Source organism: Physeter macrocephalus, chromosome 9 (assembly GCF_002837175.3).
Source record: "Physeter macrocephalus isolate SW-GA chromosome 9, ASM283717v5, whole genome shotgun sequence".
Lineage (NCBI taxonomy): Eukaryota > Metazoa > Chordata > Mammalia > Artiodactyla > Physeteridae > Physeter > Physeter macrocephalus.
The window spans coordinates 28217829-28241206 of record NC_041222.1 but is presented as its reverse complement, the minus strand read 5'-3'; the positions used below and the strand labels follow the sequence as shown (position 1 = coordinate 28241206).

The window sequence follows — 23378 nt, the reverse complement described above, 5'->3', positions numbered from 1 at the left end:
TTGCAGTGTGGTCTTCTCACCGCGGTGGCTTCTCTTGTTGCAGACCATGGGCTCTAGGTACACGGGCTTCAGTAGTTGTGGCGTGTGGGCTCAGTAGTTGTGGTGCACTGGCTAAGATGCTCCGTGGCATGTGGAATCTTCCTGGACCAGGGCTCAAACCCATGTCCCCTGCATTGGCAGGCAGATTCTTAACCACTGTGCTACCAGGGAAGCCCCTAGGTTTTCATTATCTTTTAATGGCTGCATGGTATCATGAAATTTCCTTTATTCTAAGTTTGTATACATCATTTAAAAATTAATTTTTAATTACCCAATTATTGCGTAAAAACATTATCTGTATTAAAGAATTAAAACATTACAGATAACTAACATTCTCATGACCTCTTCTCCAATATCTGTCCCCAATCCTGTAATCTTTACATAGGTAACTACTGTTATTACTTTGGTTCTTCCAGATGTTTTATTTGTATTTGTAGTATTTTGTATTTTTTTCTTAGCATAAATGGTGTCATACTAATATTATTCTGTATCTTTCTTTACTCAACAGTATGTGCCTTGATACACGTATGGTACTAACTCATTCTTATAAATAGTATGTCTAGCCATTTGCTTGTGAACATTTTCAGTTATTTTCTAGTTTTTTCACTGTTATAAGTGATGCTTAGTAAGATACCCTGTGCATACCTCTTTGGACTTAAGTAGTGAATAGTAGAATTGCTCCATCATTTTTTTCCAATTTATACTCCCACCAGCAGTATATGAGAGTGCTTGCTTCCCCATACTCTCCCCAATATTGTTATTTATCAAAATTTTGGATCTTGATTAATTAAATGGGTGGAAGTGGCATCTGATGCTTTATTTATGTGTCCTTAGTAATTACGTAAATGTTTATGTGTGTGTGTGTGTGTGTGTGTGTGTGTGTGTGTGTGTATTTCTGTGAATGCCTGTTCATAGCATTTTCTCTTTAAGGTTGTTAATCTTTTTCTTATTAAATTATAAGAACGCTTCTACAATAAGGAATAATAGTAATTGCTACCATTTATTGAGAGTTTATTATGTGACATGTGACTATGTGCATTTTACATGGATTAGCTCATTTAATCCTCACGATTGTCCAGTGAGGTGTAGGTACTGTTATTATACCCTTTTGAAAGATGAAGAAAGTGAAGCAGAGAGAGGGAAAATAATTTGTCTAAAGTTATCCAACTAATTATTGGCAGAATTGGGGTAAGAACTCATGTGGTCTGGATCCAGAGCCTGTATATTTTTATACAATTTTAATTAATTAATTAATTAATTTTTGGCTGTGCTGGGTCTTCGTTGCTGCACGAGGGCTTTCTCTAGTTGCAGCAAGTGGGAGCTACTCTTTGTTGTGGTGCACGGGCTTCTTATTGCAGTGGCTTCTCTTGTTGCAGAGCACAGGCTCTAGGCGCCCGGGCTTCAGTAGTTGTGGCACGTGGGCTCAGTAATTGTGGCGCACGGGCTTAGTTGCTCTGCGGCATGTGGGATCTTCCCAGACTGGGGCTCGAACCCATGTCCCCTGCATTGGCAGGCGGATTCTTAACCTCTGTGCCACCAGGGAAGTCACCAGAGCCTGTATTTTTAACTACCGTGCTATGGATCATCCCAAGGATTTAATACTTTGTCCTATGTGTTATAGTCTATATATTTAAATTTTTTCCCCTTGTTTTTTTTTCTAGTACTTTTACATTTTAAAAATACTAGTTCTTTGATCTGCCAGGAATTAATATTGGTATAAGAAGTGATACTCACCTTTTTTCTTTCTTTTGGCGGTACAAGGGCCTCTCACTGTTGTGGCCTCTACTGTTGCGGAGCGCAGGCTCCGGACGCGCAGGCTCAGCGGCCATGGCTCACGGGCCCAGCCGCTCCGCGGCATGTGGGATCTTCCCAGACCGGGGCACGAACCCGTGTCCCCTGCATCGGCAGGCGGACTCTCAACCACTGTGCCACCAGGGAAGCCCACCTCTTTTCTTTTTTAATAAAATTTTTATTTTAAAATAGTTTTAGATTTACAGCAAGTTGCAAAGGTGGTACAGAGGGTTCCCATTTACCCTTGCCCAGTTCTCACTATTGTTTATATCTTATGTTACTATGATATGTTTGTCACTACTAAGGAACCAACATTGGTACATTACTGTTTAACTAAATGCTGTAATTATTCAGATTTCACTAATTTTTCTCTAATGCCCTTTTCTTATTCTATATTCTTTCAGAATACCATATTATATTTAGTTGACATGACAAATATAATATCTGTGATAGTTTCTAGGGATCCAGTTTTTAAAAATAACCAGTTATTTATTTAAAAATAGAAATTTGGGGCTTCCCTGGTGGCGCAGTGGTTGAGAGTCCGCCTGCCGATGCAGGGGACACGGGTTCGTGCCCCGGTCCGGGAAGATCCCACATGCCGCAGAGCGGCTGGGCCCGTGAGCCATGGCCGCTGAGCCTGCGCGTCCGGAGCCTGTGCTCCGCAATGGGAGAGGCCACAACAGTGAGAGGCCCGCGTACCGCAAAAAAAAAAAAAAAAAAATAGAAATTTGGTTGTCCTAGAACTATTTATTCAATAATCCATCATTTTCCCATTGACTTGAAATGATGGTCTTATTATATATTAAATTCCTACATTTACATATTTCTTTTTCTGGGCTCTTTATTTCATTGTATTTAACTTTTTGTCTATGTTTGTTTTATATGTAATTGTTTTAATTACTGGATTTTTTATAATACCATTTATTTAATGTCTGGTGGAATTAGCTCCCTCTTATTCTACTTTTCCCCTAGAATTTTCCTGGCTATTCTGCTATAAATTGTTTTTCCCTGGTGTACTTTTTTATTTTTTAAATTTTTAAAAAATTAAAAATTTTTTGGCCATGCCACATGGCACATGGGATCTTAGTTCCCCTTAGTTCCCCGACCAGGGATCAAACCCAAGCCCCCTGCAGTGGAAGCGCAAAGTCTTAACTACTGGACTGCCAGGGAAGTCCCTGTGAGTCTTTGACAGTGCTTCCTTTTTCTTTTGGAAAACATTGTTGTTAAATTATAGTACATCTTTATAACAGATATTCTATAGCTATAAAAGTGAATGAGGAACCTCTTTAAATACTGATATGGAATGATTTCGAAGATATATTGTTAAGGGGAAAAGCAAGGTGTAGAACAGTATGTATAGTATACTGTCATTTTAGTAAAAAATAAAAGAGAGGGAGGTATGTTTTTATTATTTGGAGTAATATGGAAGGAGATATAAGAAGTTGCTAGTTCCTGCTCCTTCTGGGGAGGAAAATTGGGAGAGGGAAGGGAGAATTTTCATTCTGTGCTCTTTTGTACCTTTTAAGTTTTGAATCATGTAAAGGTTCTACTTCTTGCCTAATTGCTCTGGCTAGGACTTCCATTACTGTGTTGAATAGAAGTGGTGAAAAGTGGGCATTCTTGTCTTGTTGTTGATCTTAGAAAAAGCTTTCAGTCTTCCACCACTGAGTATGATGTTAGCTATGGATTTTTCATATATGGCTTTTACTATGTTGAGGTAGTTTCCTCCTATTCCTAGTTTGTTGAGTATTTTTATCATGAAAGGGTGTTGAATTTTGTCAAATGTTTTTTCTGCATTAACTGACATGATCATGTTTTTCACCTTCATTCTGTAAATGTGGTCTATCACATATATTGATTTGTGTATGTTGAGCCAAACTTGCATTTCAAGAATAAATCCTACTTGGTCATGGTGTATAAATCTTTTAATATGCTGTTGAATTTGGTTTGCTAGTAATAATTTTTTAAAAAGTAGAATAATAAAGTTTTGTGGGAGTCTTGAATCTCTTAAGCTGATGTGGAAAGTGGGGGAGGTGCCTTCAGCAGGCCAGGTCTGAGTCTATCTCTAGATATACAGAAGTAGAGTTCTATGCTTATTTGGGTTGTGCTGAAGTCTCCTCTGCCTAGAGCATCTACATCAGTCTTTTTTTTTGTTGAAATTTTTTGCTTTTCTCCCCCAATTCCTTTTTTTTCCTCCAGGGAGATAGAGCATTCTGAAGTATGTGTTTTTCATATTTTTGTGACCCTTGCACATGGTTGCTTATTCTTATTCTATACAAAAGTAATACTAAACATTCCTGAGTTTTTCTTATTTGCCAGACTCTGCTCTGAATGAGGTAGTTGCTATTATCGTTCCCCTCTTATGGATGAGGAAACTAAGGGACAGAGACCTTACATAACTTACTCAGGGTCTTATAGCTAGTAAGTGGCAGAGCTGGGATTTGAACCCAGCTAGTCAAGCTCAGAGCCCGTTCTCATACCACCATGAGATATTGTTTCTTATTTCTGTAGTTGCTAGTCTCAAGAGAATCGTAGACTCCCAGAGCAGAAAGTGATCCCCATCCCAAGCTTCTTTTTGTGTCCATTAACTTGGGAATGTTCCCAGACATCCCAACTTTTCAGATTACCAGGACTATATTTACCAGTTCTCCTAATTCATATTAGGTATTGTGCATCAGTTTTTCTACTCAATTTAGGTGTCACCCCTGGTAGAGCAACTTGTCCTCATTTTCTTTATCAGTAGTGTTAAAGCATTGCAGTAGTCAGTTATTTCCAAGGTCCAGTCCATCTCTGAATAGCTATAAGTACTCTGACTTCTATTTATTCACATTCAGTTTTCCTTGTTTGTTTCAGCCTAGTATTCTCTGTTGATATTTTGAATCTTGATTCTGATCTCATATAATATCAGCTGTCCTTGCCAGGATTGTGACATTTTGTACATTTCTTAAATATTTCTAATCCAAGTTGTTGATTAAAAAACTGAATAGAGGGCTTCCCTGGTGGCGCAGTGGTTAAGCATCTGCCTGCCAATGCAGGCAACACGGGTTCGAGCCCTGGTCCGGGAAGGTCCCACATGCTGCGGAGCAACAAAGCCTGTGCGCCACAACTACTGAGCCTGCGCTCTAGAGCCCACGAGCCACAACTCCTGAGCCCATGTGCCACAACTACTGAAGCCCGTGCACCTAGAGCCCGTGCTCCGGAACAAGAGAAGCCATCGCAATGAGAAGCCCGCACACCGCAACGAAGAGTAGCACCTGCTCGCTGCAACTACAGAAAGCCCGCGCGCAGCAACGAAGACCCAATGCAGCCAAAGATAGATAGATAGATAGACAGACAGACAGATAGATTTTTTTTTTTGATATTTTTTTAAAAATTAAAAAAAAAGAACAACTGAATAGATCTAGACCACCTGTAAGTGTTCTGGGTTTTTAGCCTATATCAGATACGCTTAACCAAGATTGTGTGGTTTTATCCACAAAGATAAAATAAGTGACTGTTAATACCTTATTGAAATTAAGCTACACTATATCCGTGGTGTTCCTCATCTACTGACTTAACTCTAAGCTTGCTTTTTTTTTTTTTTTTAACCTATTTGGACCCAAACTTCTATGCTATTTATTTGCCTTCATTTGCTATTACTGCAGGTTCACATTCATATGGCAGCCATGGAATTAATGCTCCTAATTATTATTATTATATATATATAATATATAATATATATTATAAATATATATAAGTATATACATATATATTTTTTGGGAGGGCTGCACTGTGTGGCTTGTGGGATCTTAGGTCCCCAACCAGGGATCAAACCTTGGGCCCATGGCAGTTAAAGTGCTGAGTCCTAACCACTGGACCGCCAGGGAATTCCTGATGCTCTTAATTATTAATGTACTGTTTCACCAATACGAGTTGAGTGTACCAACGTACAAACTTCAGTGTTCTCTACTTTTATTTATTTATTTGAGTACACTAGTGGATCCTGGATGAATCCTTTGGGGGAGGGGACTTATCTCAAGATAATATAAAATTGTTACATCCTACTAGTAGATATTAGATCCAAGTTTTGATATTTTTGGTAAATCAAATATTTCTTCAGTGCAATGAGTATGGTAGAAAATGTCTAATTCTTGTTCAATAGAGATTTAGCCTTCCTAGTTAATATTATTTACTAATACTGTATATTCTTTGTTTCTCCTACTCTGAATTTCATTTTTTTTTAGTTTTTCATGTATTTGCAAGTTGAAAATTGATTCAGATTAGGACTTTTATGCATTATTATGGAATTTAATTTCACACATTATAGATTTTGAAATTTATTGTAATCTTGGCTCAGAACTATTGTTCCGAGTCACAGTGTAATACAGTCTGCTGGTTGAATCTAATTAAGGTGTCGTATCACTTGCATGCAGTATGTATCTTTGCCTAGAATGTTCTAAATTTCCTCACTTGGGAATAACACTTCCCTCAGTTCTTGGTTTGATTGAAAAACCCAGCAATATTTGACACACTGTATGTAACTCTTGTTTAAGAGGCAGACTTTGTTTATCTTTTGTGTTTGTTGACTATTTTAAGCAAAATGCTAAACTGCAGTTTCCAGCATGGTTACTAATAGACTGAGTATTAATCTTATTAATGTCACATATTCATCTGCTGTCATTGCATTCAAAGACAAGCGTGACTGTATTCCAGTTCTGGGTACACAAATATTAAGGAAATATAACTAATTTAGTAAATGAAAGTTGAGTAGCTTGAAAGCAAAATTGCTTTCTAACAAGTATAATTTATAATTTTAAAGAAAATGAGCAAGTTATCTCTTCATGAGATAATACTTTACAATTATAGGGTTGACTGCAGTACTATTATTATGTGTTGGAGAGGTCGATCACCTGCCTTTCTTAGTACTATATGAAAAAACAAACAATTTCAAGCCCATTAGTATTCCCAGGATTATCTCACTTATTAGCACACAGATCTTTTTTCCTCCTCCCACTTGGTTTCTCCCTCTATTACCTGTTTCTTAATCTCATTTGCAAGGTAATCAGCCCTTAAATAAACAAGAATTCTCCAAAGATTGAGCAGAAACCAGGGTTAAGGGGCACAGGCCTGGTTAACACAGGGCCTTTTGTGAAGATGCTCTTCCTCAGCAGAATTGTTCCTCTCAAGGCCTTTTCTATTTGATCCTTATATATATACTTTCAGTATTTAAATAAGGAGCCTTTCTCCCTGTCTATTTCTAGGTATCCTTAGAACTTCCAGTGCGGTACAATAGAAAAAGTATTGTATCTCTCTTCTAGTCCTGTCTCTACCCCTTTATTTCTCTGTAACAATGTTTCTCAACTTTGGCACCATTGACATTTTAGACTAGATAATTCTTTGTTGTGGGGGATCGTCCTGTGCACTGTGGGATGTTTAGCAGCATCCATAGCCTCTACCCACTAGATGCCAGTAGCAGCCCCCAAATTATGACAATCAGAAATGTCTCCAGACACTGCCAGATGTCCCCTGGGGGACAAAAATCACCTCCAGTTGAGAACCAGTGCCTTACAACATTGAACAGGTATTTGATTTCCCTGGCTGAGACAGTTTCCTCATCTATGTAATATAGTTAGTAATCCCTGCCTACTGCACAGGATAAAATATATGTACAAGTGCTTTGTGTGTTTTTAAGTACTGTGTACAAATAAGAGGTTGGGGTAAGCCTGGCAGCAGAACTCAGCTCTGGACTTTATTTCTGCTAGTATTTCAGTGTAGAGAATGAAGCTGAGAATGTCAGGTCTTGGTGATGGGGCACAGGCCTCATGCTTTGTTTGTCGATAGTACTCTATAGAGCTGTTCTGTCCAAATGGAGAAAGTGGGTGGGTACGTTTCAGGAGGTGATGTGAGCAGGACATGACTAGTTGATGTGTTCTTACCAGGCAATGCTGAGATCCTGAGGCAGCTTCAATGGGGCAGAGCTCTATTGAGAGGGCATGTGCATCCTCAGAATGACTCTAGCCTTTCTTACTATACTGAATATTTAGCACCCTGGCATGCATGACTTTGCCAACATGCCATCTTTGCTACTTTTTTCGGTATGGGGGCCTCTCACTGTTGTGGCCTCTCCCGTTGCGGAGCACAGGCTCCGGACGCGCAGGCTCAGCAGCCATGGCTCATGGGCCCAGCCGCTCCGTGGCATGTGGGATCTTCCCGGACCGGGGCACGAACCCGCATCCCCCGCATCGGCAGGCGGACTCTCAACCACTGCGCCACCAGGGAAGCCCTGCTCTGCTACTTTTTTGAGTAGCCCTATCTTCCCCTCCTATTTATTTCAAATTGAACAAACATTTATTGTCTCTTATGTGCAAGGCATTGTGCCAAGTGCTTTCACATACATTCTTTTCCATTGCTTTTATAACCCTGTAAGTGGCATTACTGTACTTGTTTCACAGTAACAGTAGTAATAGTAGTAGTAGTAATAGTAATAGTAGTGGAGGCAGCAGCAATAGTAGAAACTAGACGGTATTGAGTTCTTACTCTGTGCATATGCTAAGTGCTTTATATGTATTAAATCATTGAGTGCTAGCAACAATTTATGGAGTTGATACTGTTATTATACTTCTTTTTACAGATGAGGAAACTGAGGCACGGCAAGGTTAAATAAATAGCTCATCCACACAGCTAGTAAGTGGTAGACCCTGGATTTGGATCTAGGCAATTTGTCTCCAGAGCCTACTCTTAGGAAACAGGGTCAGAAAGGTGACATAACTTGTACAAGCTCAAGGAGCGAATGAAAGGCAGACTAGGATTCAAACATAATGTATGACTCCAGTCTCTGCCTGTTTCCAGTGTGCCAAGCACCACACTTCTCATTTACTTATCCTCCCTGCCTCTCTCTGGATAGGATTGCTTCTATGATGCTAGCTTACAGCACAGCACAGGGGATCTATTAAAAGATACTTCGTGAATTCAAGTTGGGATGATAAAAGGGGTGATGAATAAGAGGCAAAGAGGAGCTTGGAATCAGCCTCGTGGAGCTCTTGTTATTCGTGCTTTGGTCTGAAAATTCATTTTTACATCTGATTTCTATAGAATTCTGCTACTTTTAGTTAAGAATGCTTTTGTTTTGGATGGTAGTTTTTGAATTTAAAGGCATAACATTTATTTTATTACATAGTTCTGGTTATGGACCTGTTATCTGTGTGTTGGAGCAGACCAGAAAGGGCTAGAAACTGGAACCAGATTTATCCTTGGGGTGGGCAGGTGATGATAGGAGAGAGGTAATGCAAGTAAATTAAACCCTTATAGATGGTATATTAGTTTCCTAGGGTTGTTGTCACAAAGTACTACAAGATGGTGGCTTAAAACAACAGATATTTATTCTCTCACAGTTCTGGAGCCTAGTCTAAAATCAAGATGTTAGCAGGGCCATGGTCTCTGAAGGCTCTAAGGGAGACTCCTTCTTTGCCTCTTTCTAGCTTCTTGTGTTTGCCTGCAGTCCTTGGCATTCCTTGGATTATAGATGCATCACTCCAGTCTCTGCCTCTGTTTTTTTGTTGTTTTTTTTTTGCGTTACGTGGGCCTCTCACTGCTGTGGCCTCTCCCGTTGCGGAGCACAGGCTCCGGACGCGCAGGCTTAGCGGCCATGGCTCACAGGCCCAGCCGCTCTGCGGCATGTGGGATCCTCCCAGACCGGGGCACGAACCCATGTCCCCTGCATCGGCAGGCAGACTCTCAACCACTGCGCCACCAGGGAAGCCCTCTGCCTCTGTTTTCATGTGGTGTTCTCTCCTGTGTGTTTGTGTCTCTGTGTCTAAATTTCCCCCTTCTTATAAGAACATCAGTCATATTGAATTTAGGGCCCAGCCTAACCCAATATGATCTCATCTTAACTTGATTACTTCTGCAGAAGCCCCTATTTCCAAATAAGGATGCATTCACAGGTTCCAGGTGGACATGAATATTGGGGGGTTACTATTCAACCCAGTGCAGATGGTATCCAGAGAGTAAGCAGCAAATGGCTTTGTGTGCAGTCAGCATGAGGAGAGACCCACTGGAGTAGGTGCGGGTTCTGACCAGTGAGTAAAGCAAGACAGGACACTCTAGAGGTTGTGGAGGTTGTGATCAGAAATTCAGGTAGATCATGACCCTTTGATCAATGTAAGGAGGTAATGGAGTCCTTACTCCAGGCCGGTCTATACTTTCTATTGGACCCTGGCAAAAGCAGGCTACAGTATTTGAGGTACCAGGCAAATGATCAGTTTGCCAAGAAAGAGAACATGTCCGGTACCCAGGATTTGAATCATGAGTGGCATTTGGTCTCAGGAATAAGGAAAAGCTCAGCTAAGAGAGTGGGGCCAACTAGATCAGGGCCAGCCATGCAGCAACTGTGACTCGCTGCTGAGTCCCAGTGAGGTGGCTGAAGCATCCAAAAATCCCCTCTTCCCAGGGATAGGCCTGGAGCCCAGGCAGCACTGAGCCTTCAGTGCTTGGTGGATGACGGATAGTAAGGAGAAATGAATTAGAGACTTCATTATTATAATTCACAAACTGTCAGCATCTGACATTGGCAAGTGTTAAGGTGCCCTGGCAAGGTATAAATAAGAGTGGTATCTCGGTACTAGTGAGTGCTTTAGATAAAGGAGAATGAAAAATTTAATAACATTAAATGTCATTTGTAAAATGAAATCTCTTGCCCTTCCTAGGAAACACTTTGTAGGTCAGCCTGTCTGCTTTCATCAGAGAGGCTGAATCAGAGGTTGAGTTGTTTTAACGTTAATACCTTTTCTTTTTAAATAAATTGCTTGATAACACTTCCTTGGAACTTTGACTATTTCTTTAGCATATTCAAAATCCAGCCTGTCATGTAGTTCTAGGATTCTGAGTGATCTATGCTGTGTTTCTCCCCTCACCGTTAAGCTGGACTGATTTCTGTGAGAATTATGTCCTAGACAATTTGTAAGAACAGAGAACCCCAATGCTGGTGCTAGTTGAAGCCTTCCTCACCTACCTGCCTCCACTGTTCTAGCCTCGTTCAATTACTGTTGGCTGTGTGTGTGTGTGTGTGCGCTCATGCTTGCCCTTGTCTCCCTGGACCTATGATGTATTTCTAACCCAGGATCCTCATTCAGGTTATTTTGTCATTGATTATTTTTGGGAGCCCTCTGGATTCCATCAGACCATGTTCCTCAGTTTCCAAAGTTATCACAGACAGTTTTGTGGTGAATGTTACTGTTCATAACACTAATAAATTTTTGTATGCCAAATTATTTGCTTAGGATAAATTGCTAGAAGTGAAATTGCTGGATCAAGGATATGCGATCTTGAATGCTTTTTATACATATTTCCAAATTACTCTTCAGAAAAGTTTATGCTCTCTCGTTGCATATGTAAGCGCTCTTATCCCCGAACTCTAACACTGGATAATTTTTTTGAAGTTTATTAATTTGGTAGATCATATTTTTGTTTAAATTAATTGCTTTTTTTTTTTTTTGGCTGCGTTGGGTCTTCGTTGCTGCGTGCGGGCTTTCTCTAGTTGCAGCAAGCCGGGGCTACTCTCTGTTGCAGTGTGCGGGCTTCTCATTGTGGAGGCTTCTCTTGTTGCGGAGCACGGGCTCTAGGTGTGTGGGCTTCAGTAGTTGTGACATGTGGGCTCAGTAGTTGTGGCTCACAGGTTCTAGAGCACAGGCTCAGTAGTTGTGGCGCACGAGCTTAGTTGCTCCACGGCATGTGGGATCTTCCCAGACTCTAGAGCACAGGCTCAGTAGTTGTGGCGCACGGGCTTAGTTGCTCCACGGCATGTGGGATCTTCCCAGACCAGGGCTCGAACCCGTGTCCCCTGCATTGGCAGGCATATTCTTAACCACTGTGCCATCAGGAAGTCCCTAATTGCTTTTTTATTGCTAGATTAGTTGAACATATTTTCATGTTTATTAACCATTTAAAAGTTCTTGTTTTTGGAATTACCTGGGAATATTCTTTGCCCATTTTCTTTTGGAGTATATGCTTTGATCTCATTTCTTCTTTTATGGAACAAATATTAATTGAGCACCTTTTATATGTTAGGGCCAGACAATGTTCTAGGTGAATAGCACAGACAAAATCCCTATGATTAGGGCTTCCCTGGTGGCGCAGTGGTTGGGAGCCCGCCTGCCGATGCAGGGAACACGGGTTTGTGCCCCGGTCAGGGAGGATCCCTCATGCCGTGGAGCGGCAGGGCCCGTGAGCCATGGCCGCTGAGCCTGCGCGTCCGGAGCCTGTGCTCCGCAACGGGAGAGGCCACAACAGTGAGAGGCCCGCATACCGCAAAAAAAAAAAAAAAAAAAAAAAAAAAAAAAATCCCTATGATTAAAGACTTTATATTCTAATATAGTGAGGCAGAAAATAAACAAATAAATATGTAGTATGACAAGTAGGGATAAGGACTGTAAAGAAGGTGCCATGAAAGGCAGGTAGAGATGATGGTGGACAGGGATGCTATTTATAAAGGTGGTTTGGGGAGGCCTCTCTTATACCACTGGTATTTAAGGGGAGACCTGAAGAAGATAAAGGCACAGACTCTGCTGATATTGGGGAAAGCATTATAGCGGCAGGAACAAGGAGTGCAAAGGGCCTAAGGCAGGATTGTGTTTGACTTGTGACGTGATCATAGTTTGGTGAGTGCGGGAGAGAGTTAGGAGGTGAGTTTGAGAGGTAGCAAGGAGTGGGGTGGATGTGGGGTTACAGACCACGTAGGGCCTTGGAGCCAGAGTGAGGAATTTGGATTTCATTCTGAGTGAGATGGGGAGCCATTAGAGCGTTTTGAATCGTGAAGTGATATGACCTGACCCAACGTTTTGAAAGAACATTGGTGTTGGTAAGTAGAGACTAGACTGTGAGGGACAGTGATGGGCTCTGGAAGACCAGTTAGGAGCCTCTTGCAATATATCAGATGAGAGACCCTGGAGGTGTGGTGCAGGTAGTGACAGGTGATTCTGGATATATAACATAGAACCACTAGATTTGCTGATGGATTGGATGTGAAGTGTGAGGGAAAGAGGAGCTGACGAAGATCCAAGGTTTCTGACCTGAGGAGCTGGTAAGGCAGTTGCCATTTGCTGAGAAGGGGAAATGTGGGAAGGAGAGGATTGGTGGTGATCCGCGAGAGTTTTTTGTGTGATGAAGTGTATTAATCTTTTGCCATTAGGCGGAAAGGTTTTTTTCCCCTCAATTTGTTGTTAATTAACTTAGTTAGTTGTGTTTTGCTGTACAGAAATGTCAGCTTTTAAATCTTGTCATCTGTTAATCTTTTTAGTTTTTTGGTACTGCTGTCATGTCTAGACAGGTTCTAAAAAATAATCACCAGCTTTCTTTAAGTATTCTCATGGTTTAGTGTTTGCATTTAACTCTTTAATCTGGGTAGAATTAATTTTGATATAGACTGTGAATTACAGTTCAATCTTAATTTTTCTCAAATAATTAACCTGTTATCCTAGCATCATTAAACAATTTGTTCTCTGCTAAGAAAAATGATTCTGTCATTTCCTTTGAATTGGGAAAGAGGGGTGTGTGACAGGTTGTGTGAAGAGGTATTATATCACGTATTTGTGTTTAGCAAGCCCCTAGTCTTGTTTTGGTTGATGACTTAGTGACTGTAATGTCTGAGTATAACAGGTTACAAACATTTATCTCCTGAGTCTCTTCCATTCCCAAAAGAGGTACTTGCCTTAGAAGGTGGCTTTCATCAGTTCCCTCAATGATTGTGAATTCTGCCTTGCGGATGATATGTGACCTGTTTTTAACCACAGCCTGTGTCCTCCTACCAAATATGCTTTTCTGTGACCTACTTTTGTCAACTGACAATTCCTCTGGGATTTTAAACTAAAATTTGCTTCAGCAATAAAAACACTGACTACAGTGTATACTTCCTGACCATTTAATTATACTATAGATTCCAAAGCCCTGTAACATTTACATTTGCCACTCTTACATTCTCTGTGCTCTAGCCCTTAACCGACATGTGGATACTTTAGAGGTGACAATAGTGTTTAACTAACTGGATTTTCTTCTTTAAGGCAAGAAATGGGTTTCTTATGTTATTAGTAATGTTTACCAAATCTTAAACTTGGGTGAAGTCTTCAAGCTTGGAAGTAAACCTCCAGCATGTTGTTAACCTTAGAAATTTGTGTTAAGGCTGATTGAACCTAAATCTCTTAAATGCTTTCTTTGTTTTTTGTAGAGAGGGAAATATGAGGTTCCTAAGTGGCTCTCGCCCAGTAGTATTCTGCTTCTTCAACAAATGCTACAGGTAATCTTTGTTATTTATTTTAAAATAATAGAAGTCTTTTGTAATTATTTGATTTTAAGATGTCTGTAGTGCTACTACATTTATCTATCAGCTGTAAAAAATTCCATTCATTATATCTACTCTGCAGATATTCTCTACTAGGTGCTTTCTTTGCAAATGCATTTTTTTTTTAAAGACTGCTACCATATTATCTTTGCTGATTTGGTTTTTCTTCCTTTTTCATGAGCATTGTCTTTTTTTCCTAACCAGCTCTTGCTCCACTGTTTTCTGTTTTCTTGCTCCCACTCTTTTTCCATTAGATATATAGTAGATACGGAATAAATGCTTAAATGAGCTGATGTACAATTGAGTGGGCCCCATGATCTAGTGCAGTGGTTCTCAAACTTTTGCATGTGTCAGAATTGCCAAATGGGCTTATTGAAACACAGATTTCTGGGCACCACCCTGAGAGTGTCTGATTCAGTAGAGCTGGGGCAGGGCTAAGAATTTGCATTTCTAATAAGCTCCCAGATGACACTGATACCGCTGGTCTGGGAACCACACGTTAAGAGCCACTGATTTGGTGTTATGATCTCTGAGGGTGAAAGACAGGAGTGCTGAAGTCTAGTTATCCACATTACCAATCAATAGGCATGCCACCTAACCTGGTTCTGACCTATAAAATGGGGATTTTGAGCTTGGCCTCAGTGCTTGCTACATAGTGTTACGTGGATAAAATGAGATTAATGGGAAACACTTTGAAAAATATGAGTACCTTATTAGCAATATTTTTTTCATTATTATGTATTCAGTTTTTCCATATATTAAGCCATCTCTACTTTTTATTCAAAATTTACCTTAAGCTCACCTACCTTAAGTAGGGCAAGACCACCAAATCTCCATAATGAGATTGAAAACACCTCATCCTTTCTTCTAAACTCCCCAAAACTTAATCTTTGTTGATTAATTTTTCTCTCCTCACATTTGAAAATTACAAATGGAAAAGAAAGGTGTGCTTTTCAACTTGTTATATGTGATTGTAAGCTCATCGGAGGTAGAGATTGCATATTCAGTGTGAATGCCCTGCATTGTGCCTGCTTGAATATTAAATTGGTGAATATTTCCTGTGAATAGGTTTTCCAGCAAAAGACTATTACATCATACAATAGATTGACTTAACTTCATGAATAATGTCCATACCAATGAAGTTCATGTTTGTTAAACATTTATCTTCTAAGCCCGTGTTGGTAGCTATAGTTTTCTTGCCTCTATTCCCTTTTTAAAAGAATTTATTCCAAGGCCATTTTAAGGTCTTTGACAGCATTTTTGTGATGATAAAGTTTACATCTGTTCTGATGAATTTTGAGTTCTCAGGAGGAAAGGTGTTCTATGCTCTCTATTTAAAATGTTAATCTCCAGCTACCTCTCAATGGCCACTAGGTGGACCCAAAGAAACGGATTTCTGTGAAAAATCTATTGAACCATCCCTGGATCATGCAAGATTACAACTGTCCTGTGGAGTGGCAAAGCAAGACTCCTGTAAGTAAAATGAAATCCAGTAAAAAACAAAAACAAAACCAAAAACTTTGTGTGGATTCAGGATGTACAATGATGTGGTCTAAATACCAAAAATATATTTTGTAGACTTAACTGTCATTTTGGTGTTTGGGAGATTGTAACTGAATTGTATATTTGCCTGTTAATCTCTAGGACAGTGGCTCCTAACCGGGCCTGCACATGAGAATCACAAGGACCTTAAAAAAAAGTGCCTGTGCCCCGTCCCACAGCAATTACTGGATATTTTTTAAAAGCTCCCTGGTGTTTCTCACGTAGTCAGGATTGTGAACAGTGCTCTGGGAATCTTAGGCAAGTTACTTGACTTTTCCAAACCTATATATTCATCTGTAAAAAGTAGGTTAAACCTGTTCTTTCTATTTCCCAGAGTAGTTATAAGGTTATAGTGGTTCTCAAACTTTTAAGTCTGAGGGCCCCTTTATGCTCTTATTATTCACTTATTAAAATATTTATTCATCGATTCATTTAAAAGTAACTACTAACCCTATTAGAGTTTATCACAAATATTTTTATGAAAAATGACTATTTAAAAAATAAATTTAGTGGGAAGACTATCATTGTTTTACATCTTTGCAAATTTCTTCAAAGTCTAGCTTAATAGAAGACACTTGGATCTCATCTGCTTCTGTATTGTTTTGCTATGATGTTTTGATTGGAGATCCTCAGGGGTCTACAGACCACACCGTGAGAACTGGTCTAATATATATATGAAAGAACTTTATTTATTTATTTTTAACATCTTTATTGGAGTATAATTGCTTTACATTGGTGTGTTAGTTTCTGCTTTATAACAAAGTGAATCAGTTATACATATACATATGTTCCCATATCTCTTCCCTCTTGCATCTCCCTCCCTCCCACCCTCCCTATCCCACCCCTCTGGTGGTCAAAAAGCACCGAGCTGATCTCCCTGTGCAATGCGGCTACTTCCCACTAGCTATCTATTTTACGTTTGGTAGTGTATATATGTCCATGCCACTCTCTCACTTCGTCACAGCTTACCCTTCCCCCTCCCCATATCCTCAAGTCCATTGGCTAGTAGGTCTGTGTCTTTATTCCCATCTTACCCCTAGGTTCTTCATGACTTTTTTTTTTCTTAGATTCCATATATATATGTTAGCATACGGTATGTGTTTTTCTCTTTTTGACTTACTTCACTCTGTGCTATCTGTTTTACATTTGGTAGTGTATATATGTCCATGCCACTCTCACTTTGTCACAGTTTACCCTTCCCCCTCCCCATATCCTCAAGTCCATTCTCTAGTAGGTCTGTGTGAAAGAACTTTAAATAACACAAAGTGCTATGCAAGTTTAAGCAGTTATATTAATAAGTATTCCTACATTAATGTTTTAAAAAATATTTTTTAGCAAATGGCAATTTTAACTTGGTAAAAATGTGAGCATTACTAAAGGGTATGTATAATATTTTTTAATTGAAGTATACTTGATTTACAATGTTGTGTTAGTTTCAGGTGTACAGCATAGTGATTCAGTTATGCATATGTATATTTTTTCAGATTATTTTCCGCTATAGGTTATTATAAGATATTGAATGTAGTTTCCTGTGTTATACAGTAAATCTCTGTTGCTTATCTATTTTATGTAAGGGGTATGTATACTTTGTATATTAACGAACTATTGCTGCATAAAAAACCACCCCAAAATTTAGTGACTTGAAACAATAATAATTTACAATTCTGTGGAGCAGCAGTTTGGGGCTCAGCCAGACATTTCCTATGTGAGTCTTACTTGGGGTCACTCATGTGGCTGCAGTTAACTGGTGACTTGACTGTGGCTGGATGGTCTAAGCCTCACTCAGAAGACCAACTGTTTGTGCTGGTTATTTGTTGGGCCACACTGTCCAGCAGTGGACAGTCTGGGCTCCTTGATATGGCAGCTGGATTCCAGAAGAAGCCAGAAAGTGGGCAAACCCTAACACTCAAGCTTTTTTTTTTTTTGGCTGCACCGCGTGGCATGTGGGATCCTAGTTCCCCGACCAGGGATCGAACCCGTGCCCCCTGCATGTAAGTGCAGAGTCTTAACCACTGGACTGCCAGGGAAGTCCCACACTCAAGCATTTTTCAAGCCTCTGCTTGCATTGTGCTTACTAACGTCTGGCCAAAGCAAGCCACAAGGCAAAACCCAGAGCCAGTATGGAAAGTGTAGCCATCAAAGTTGGTACAGTTCTTATCCTCTTTTCATAGATAAGGAAATCAAGAAATTAAACATAACTACTTAAGAAATAAATCTAGTGAGAAGAGTGGCACTGCTTTACATCTTTGCTGATTTCTTTAAAGTCTAGCTTAATAGAAGACACTTGGGTACTCATCTGTTTCTGCATTCAGTCTGATTTGATATGTTGTTTTGATTAAAGAATATGGAGAAAATGCAGCCTTACACAAATACATAGTTAGAAAAGCATTTTAATGCTTTAAAGGAGAAGTGTTTTAATAGCCTTTTCAAGTAATTGGGGATGTTTTTTGATAATCTACTACAACGTCTGCAATGGAGAGGGGTATGTGCATGGGTCAACAGAATAGCTTGGATACATGCCACATTGTAGACCTGATACAGCTGTGGGGTATTTGCTTTCTGGAAGAATTACACCAATAAATATAAATACTTGGAATAATAGACTATGTTTGTTTTTAACCCCTTCTCACTAGTCTGCCCACTGTTAGGACCATGCAGCCTGATCTGAAATTCCTCCTGATTCTCCTGTGACTGTCAACCCCTAAAATCTCTCTTCTCCATATTTCCCTTAACCTTCCAAGACATCTTCAGTATCTATTGAGCAAACACAATTAGAGCTGCAACTTAATGCTAACAACCATCAACACTGAGAGCCTAGGACAGCAGAGTATACGGTGTCTGAGCAGCGCAGCAGCAGGGCCAGGGGAGCTGTGACATGCCCTTGTGAGGTGGAGAACGTGGGTGGTGCACATGCCTGTGTTCAGCCATTGGGGGTCATCATTTCTCCATGTGTGGGAGGGCTTTGCATGTCTTCTTAGCCGTGATCCTTAATAGGGTAGGATATGCTACTGTTTGCAGTGGAACAGACGCCCAAATGAAGAAAGTCTCTGATTTCAACAACACAAAGATTATTTTAAATTAGGGCACAGTATAAGGTAAGATACATAGTTTTGAGTGTTCCAAAAAAGGGTATGATATTCCTTACATCTTAGTATAATAATTACTAATACTTATTGAATGCTTACTATAATAGAAAAGTGTGCTACTGTAGTACTATAATATAATATAGACAGAGCCCTTAGGATAGTACCTTTAAAGGCTTTGTGTTTTTAATTCTTACTAACTCATTCAATCCTCATACAAACCCTCTGAAGTAGGTACTGTTATTGTCCCCATTTACAGATGAAGCAACTGGACACAGAATCATGAAATAACTTGCCCAAGGTCAAACAAACTAGTAAGTGTAGAACCAGGATTTTAACCCAGACAGAAGGGCTCCAGAATATAATGGATCTGACAGGCCAACTAATTCAAACTCAGGGCCTGTATTCTGTATAGCTGTAGCCTTTGTGATGAGCATTAGTTGTCTGGTCTCTGTTGGAATAGCTACTGGAATAGAGTCATGGAGAGGTGGCATTATGGTGTGGTAGGAAAAACCCTGGGCCAGGATGAAAAATGACAGTTTCAGGCAAGTTGCATAAATTTTTCTGAGTCTTCATTTTCTCACCTCTAATATGGGTATTCTAATGCCAGTCTCTTCTGTATGTTTGGATCACGTTTTGTCATCTATAGAGTGCCTTTAAATGTTATGTCATTAATCTGTTATGTCTGCCTTACAGAGCTGTCGCAGGGATCAAATGAGTTATATACAGAAGAGCTCTAAGGGATTATTGCTTTTCGAAGTATTTGCTTTTCCGCCTCAGTATTGTGTTTCATCAAGAGTGAACTATAAAAAATAATTCAGGTTTACTTGGATATTTAAGGTATAGATGCTGTTCTGTAACTATGCATGATCTCCTTCTATCATTTTCACACATAGCTCTAGTACCCAAGTATTGTATCAAATAGAAGTTATATTCAGTTCTATTTTCTGCCCCACTGAACAGGAAATGTAGTAGGCACGGATAATCCAAAATAATTGGCTAGCTTTGGGTATGCATTTTTGTACTTAATTTAACTGGAGCATGTGTGGCTGAGAATTCAGAGTACTTAAAGTGTTGAGCCCCTTTGGAAAACTTGAGATAAACCATATTTTTCAGACTTTGGTTCTTGTCCCACTCTTTTCATTCTTTCCAGTTCAGGAGCCCAGCAAAGAAGATAGCATCTCCTTCCTACCCTTCTTTCCTTTCCTCCACACACCTTCTGGTAAAGTTACAGAGCAAGAGGCTATGGGGGAGAGGTTTTTGTTTTTAAGAAAGTAACTTAAGATCATGGAGGGAACCCCAGAAATCATTTCCTTCATGCTTGAGCAGTGGTATCAACAAGAAGATACCCAGCTGGGTGGTAAAGTGTTCAGGCTTCTGAGGTTGAGCCCTTCCTGAAGCAGGAATCTACATTTTGGGGAGCTGCTAAGGTCAAAGCAACACAATGAAAACTTATTTGTGGCATTTTTGACTTTCATAAAACCATCAGTATAAACCTTTGTGGTCTCCCCATTCTCCATAGCCCTTGAGGTTGAGCTTGTACCAGCCAATCATGCAGGTCATTGTCTGTACTGTTCCTGTAGTTTCGTGATGGCAACATGACTTTCTCTTGAGTCCGATGTTACAAGTGTGGTGTCCAGAACAAGGGAAGGTCATGATATTGCTCTGCCGCATGCTGGTACCTTGAAGGTCAGTGAAAACCTGAACTATGTGATCTAAAGAAAGGGCCAGAATGGTAAGGGGGGTTAATCATTAAAACAGTGGTTAAAGGAACTGGAAAAGAGAAAACTTGGAGAGGAAAGGTTGTTGATAATAGGAATATTCAAATTTCTGAAAGTTCTTATACCAAAGAGTAAATAAAATTATGACTGTTAGTAAAAATAGTTAACAGTTTTTTGAGGGCCTACTCATTTAAGGTGATGTACTAGGTACACCACATAGGTTACATATATTGCAAGGCAGGTGCCATCTCTGTTTTACAGATGATGAAACTGAGGTTCAGAGTGATGTAGTAATATGCTCAAGGTCACACGGTTATTTTGTGATGTAATGATTAAAACCAAGGTCTCTCTACTTCCAAAGCCTGTCAGCTGTCAGACTGTACCAATTCACAGTGGAGAGGGATCACAGGGAGACAGACCTTAGGGGAGGAGGAAGAAGCTAACCATCTCAGCTGTTCTGGAGAGGAAGACTAAGCAGAAAGTGAAACATCCCATATTGGGGCTGTTGTGAAGTGAATTCTTACATTGGAAAGATGACTTTAAAATTACATTCCTTATGATTCTTTTCCCATATGATTTTCTGAACTCCTGTTCCAGGTCCAGGCCAGACCCTTCCTGCCTTTTCATTCTCAGTGATCCTTGTTTGGTTCTGAGAACTCATTTCTGGCCCCATCTCTGGTGAGGTCTCATCATGCAGGGATCACAATACTTGGATAATTTCTGTCCTTAAGCAAAATAAAGTTTGTGTAGTGGCTGTGTCACTTCTTCCTTTTAAAAATTGTGCTTTAGTGGTACCTTCATCATAATGATGGTTGTGCAACATCTATGGCACCATCATAAGGGCTCCTTGGATTGCGCTAAACCCAAACATAACCTGGGGGACAATATGCTACAAGTCTGAGCCACTCTTTTACCCAGTCTGTTGTCCTGCCAGTGATTTTGGATTTTAGATGACTGCTCTTTGATGCAAATGCCGGTCCCTGTCTTGCGGTAGGGGAGGAGAATATAGTCCCTTGGTTGCACAGCAGAATTGTAACAGTTGATCAGATGATGAGGGAGATGTGAAGGGCTGGGAAAGAGAGCTCATCATCTTCTTGAACTTCTTATTGTTATCTGCTTATATCTTTAAAAATTGCAGAGAATGTTTATTTGTTTTTTTTTTTAAATAAATAAATTTATTTATTTATTTTTGGCTGCGTTGGCTCTTTGTTGCTGGGCGCGGGCTTTCTCTAGTTGCGGCGAGCGGGGGCTAGGCTCTTTGTTGCTGGGCGCGGGCTTTCTCTAGTTGCGGCGAGCGGGGGCTACTCTTGTTGCAGTGCGCGGGCTTCTCATTGCGGTGGTTTTTCTTGTTGCGGAGCACGGGCTCTAGGCATGCAGGCTTCAGTAGTTGTGGCTCGTGGGCTCTAGAGCGCAGGCTCAGTAGTTGTGACGCACAGGCTTAGTTGCTCCATGGCATGTGGGACCTTCCCGGACCAGGGCTTGAACCTGTGTCCCCTGCATTGGCAGGTGGATTCTTAACCACTGCGCCACCAGGGAAGCCCGAGAATGTTTATTCTTACCCAAGAGTTTGACAAACTTCTGTTGTTTTTACATGTTGATGTTTGATTTTACCAGGTAATTATGGTAATTTAAAATTTTCAATACCATAAATATTTTGTAATTTTTTGTTAATAAAGTTGATAAAATTTTTTTTGTAGCTTATTCACCTTGATGAAGATTGTGTAACGGAACTTTCTGTATATCACAGAAACAACAGGCAAACAATGGAGGATTTAATTTCACTGGTAAGAAATACAGCATGAATTTGAGAGTAATATCTTTTGTTTCATCATTTTTAAAAATTTTATCAGTACATTAAAAATAGTATAGCATTTTTCAGACCTATGATTTTATCATGGGTGTAAATATTGCACTTATTTTATGTTTATGTGTGTTTTCCACTCAACTCTTTTTTTCTGATGTCTGGTGGATATACTCTTTAAAAATGAGATTGATCAAAGAGACTTACAATGGAAAAAAAACTTTTTTAAGAAACAGAACAAACGAGTCCAGAGAATTGACAGAGTTTCAATTTTGACTGCTTTAAATTCTCTAACATGGAACTGTGATTCTGTTGTAGAAATGAGGTAAACACAAAGCACTTTTCATTTTACCTGAAAGCAACCTTGTAGCATCGCATCACCCCCAACCTTATGAACCAAATACCATGAAATCATCATCATGATTTCCGGTACTGGATCATTTTAGCTCTTTCAGATGCTTAATCTCTAGATCACACATGTGGTTTTTTTCTAGAGATAGAGGCACTCACATCTGTCTCTGAGTACAATCTAACACGATGGGCAGGGATCGCAGCCAACATGGCTCCTGGTTCAGTACTATGTCTCTCATCACCTATGAATCGTATTTGTTTTTCTCTCTTTTCTAACGTGAAAGGTAAAGGCCTTAAGCAATTTTTTTTTAAACTAACCAAAGCTTTACTAAGCCACAATTTTTTTCAGTGAGGAGGAGATATGAAGGAATTCTTTTGAATGACATAATACGTCTTTTGAATGACAATTCCAGACAAATGGAACATGTCTAGAAAACAGAATGATAATTTACTTTTTCATGGAATGAAAGGGGATGGTAAGAATTGGGAACTGCTGCCAGATATGTCAGGTCCTTAGTATTTTACAATGAAAATTCGAAGTTTTCATGTAAACAAGTTTAAAAAAATTACATGACCTTTTCTTTGGAATGCTCTTTTTTTTTTTTGCGGTACGCGGGCCTCTCACTGTTGTGGCCTCTCCGTTTGCGGAGCACAGGCTCCGGACGCGCAGGCTCAGCGGCCATGGCTCACGGGCCCAGCCGCTCCGCGGCATGTGGGATCCTCCCAGACCGGGGCGCGAA

At 39.9% G+C, this 23378-nt stretch overlaps 1 protein-coding gene across 2 annotated transcripts in view; it reads left to right on the top strand.

Moving 5' to 3' along the window:
• MELK (maternal embryonic leucine zipper kinase) overlaps positions 1-23378 on the top strand; it is an 84850-nt gene that overhangs the window by 34585 nt on the left and 26887 nt on the right. For both annotated transcript variants that reach the window (XM_007127530.4, XM_055087094.1), the window contains 3 exons: positions 14027-14095; positions 15515-15613; positions 22184-22270. In XM_007127530.4, the coding sequence (XP_007127592.1) occupies positions 14027-14095; positions 15515-15613; positions 22184-22270 (255 nt within the window). The remainder of the gene's footprint in view (positions 1-14026; positions 14096-15514; positions 15614-22183; positions 22271-23378) is intronic.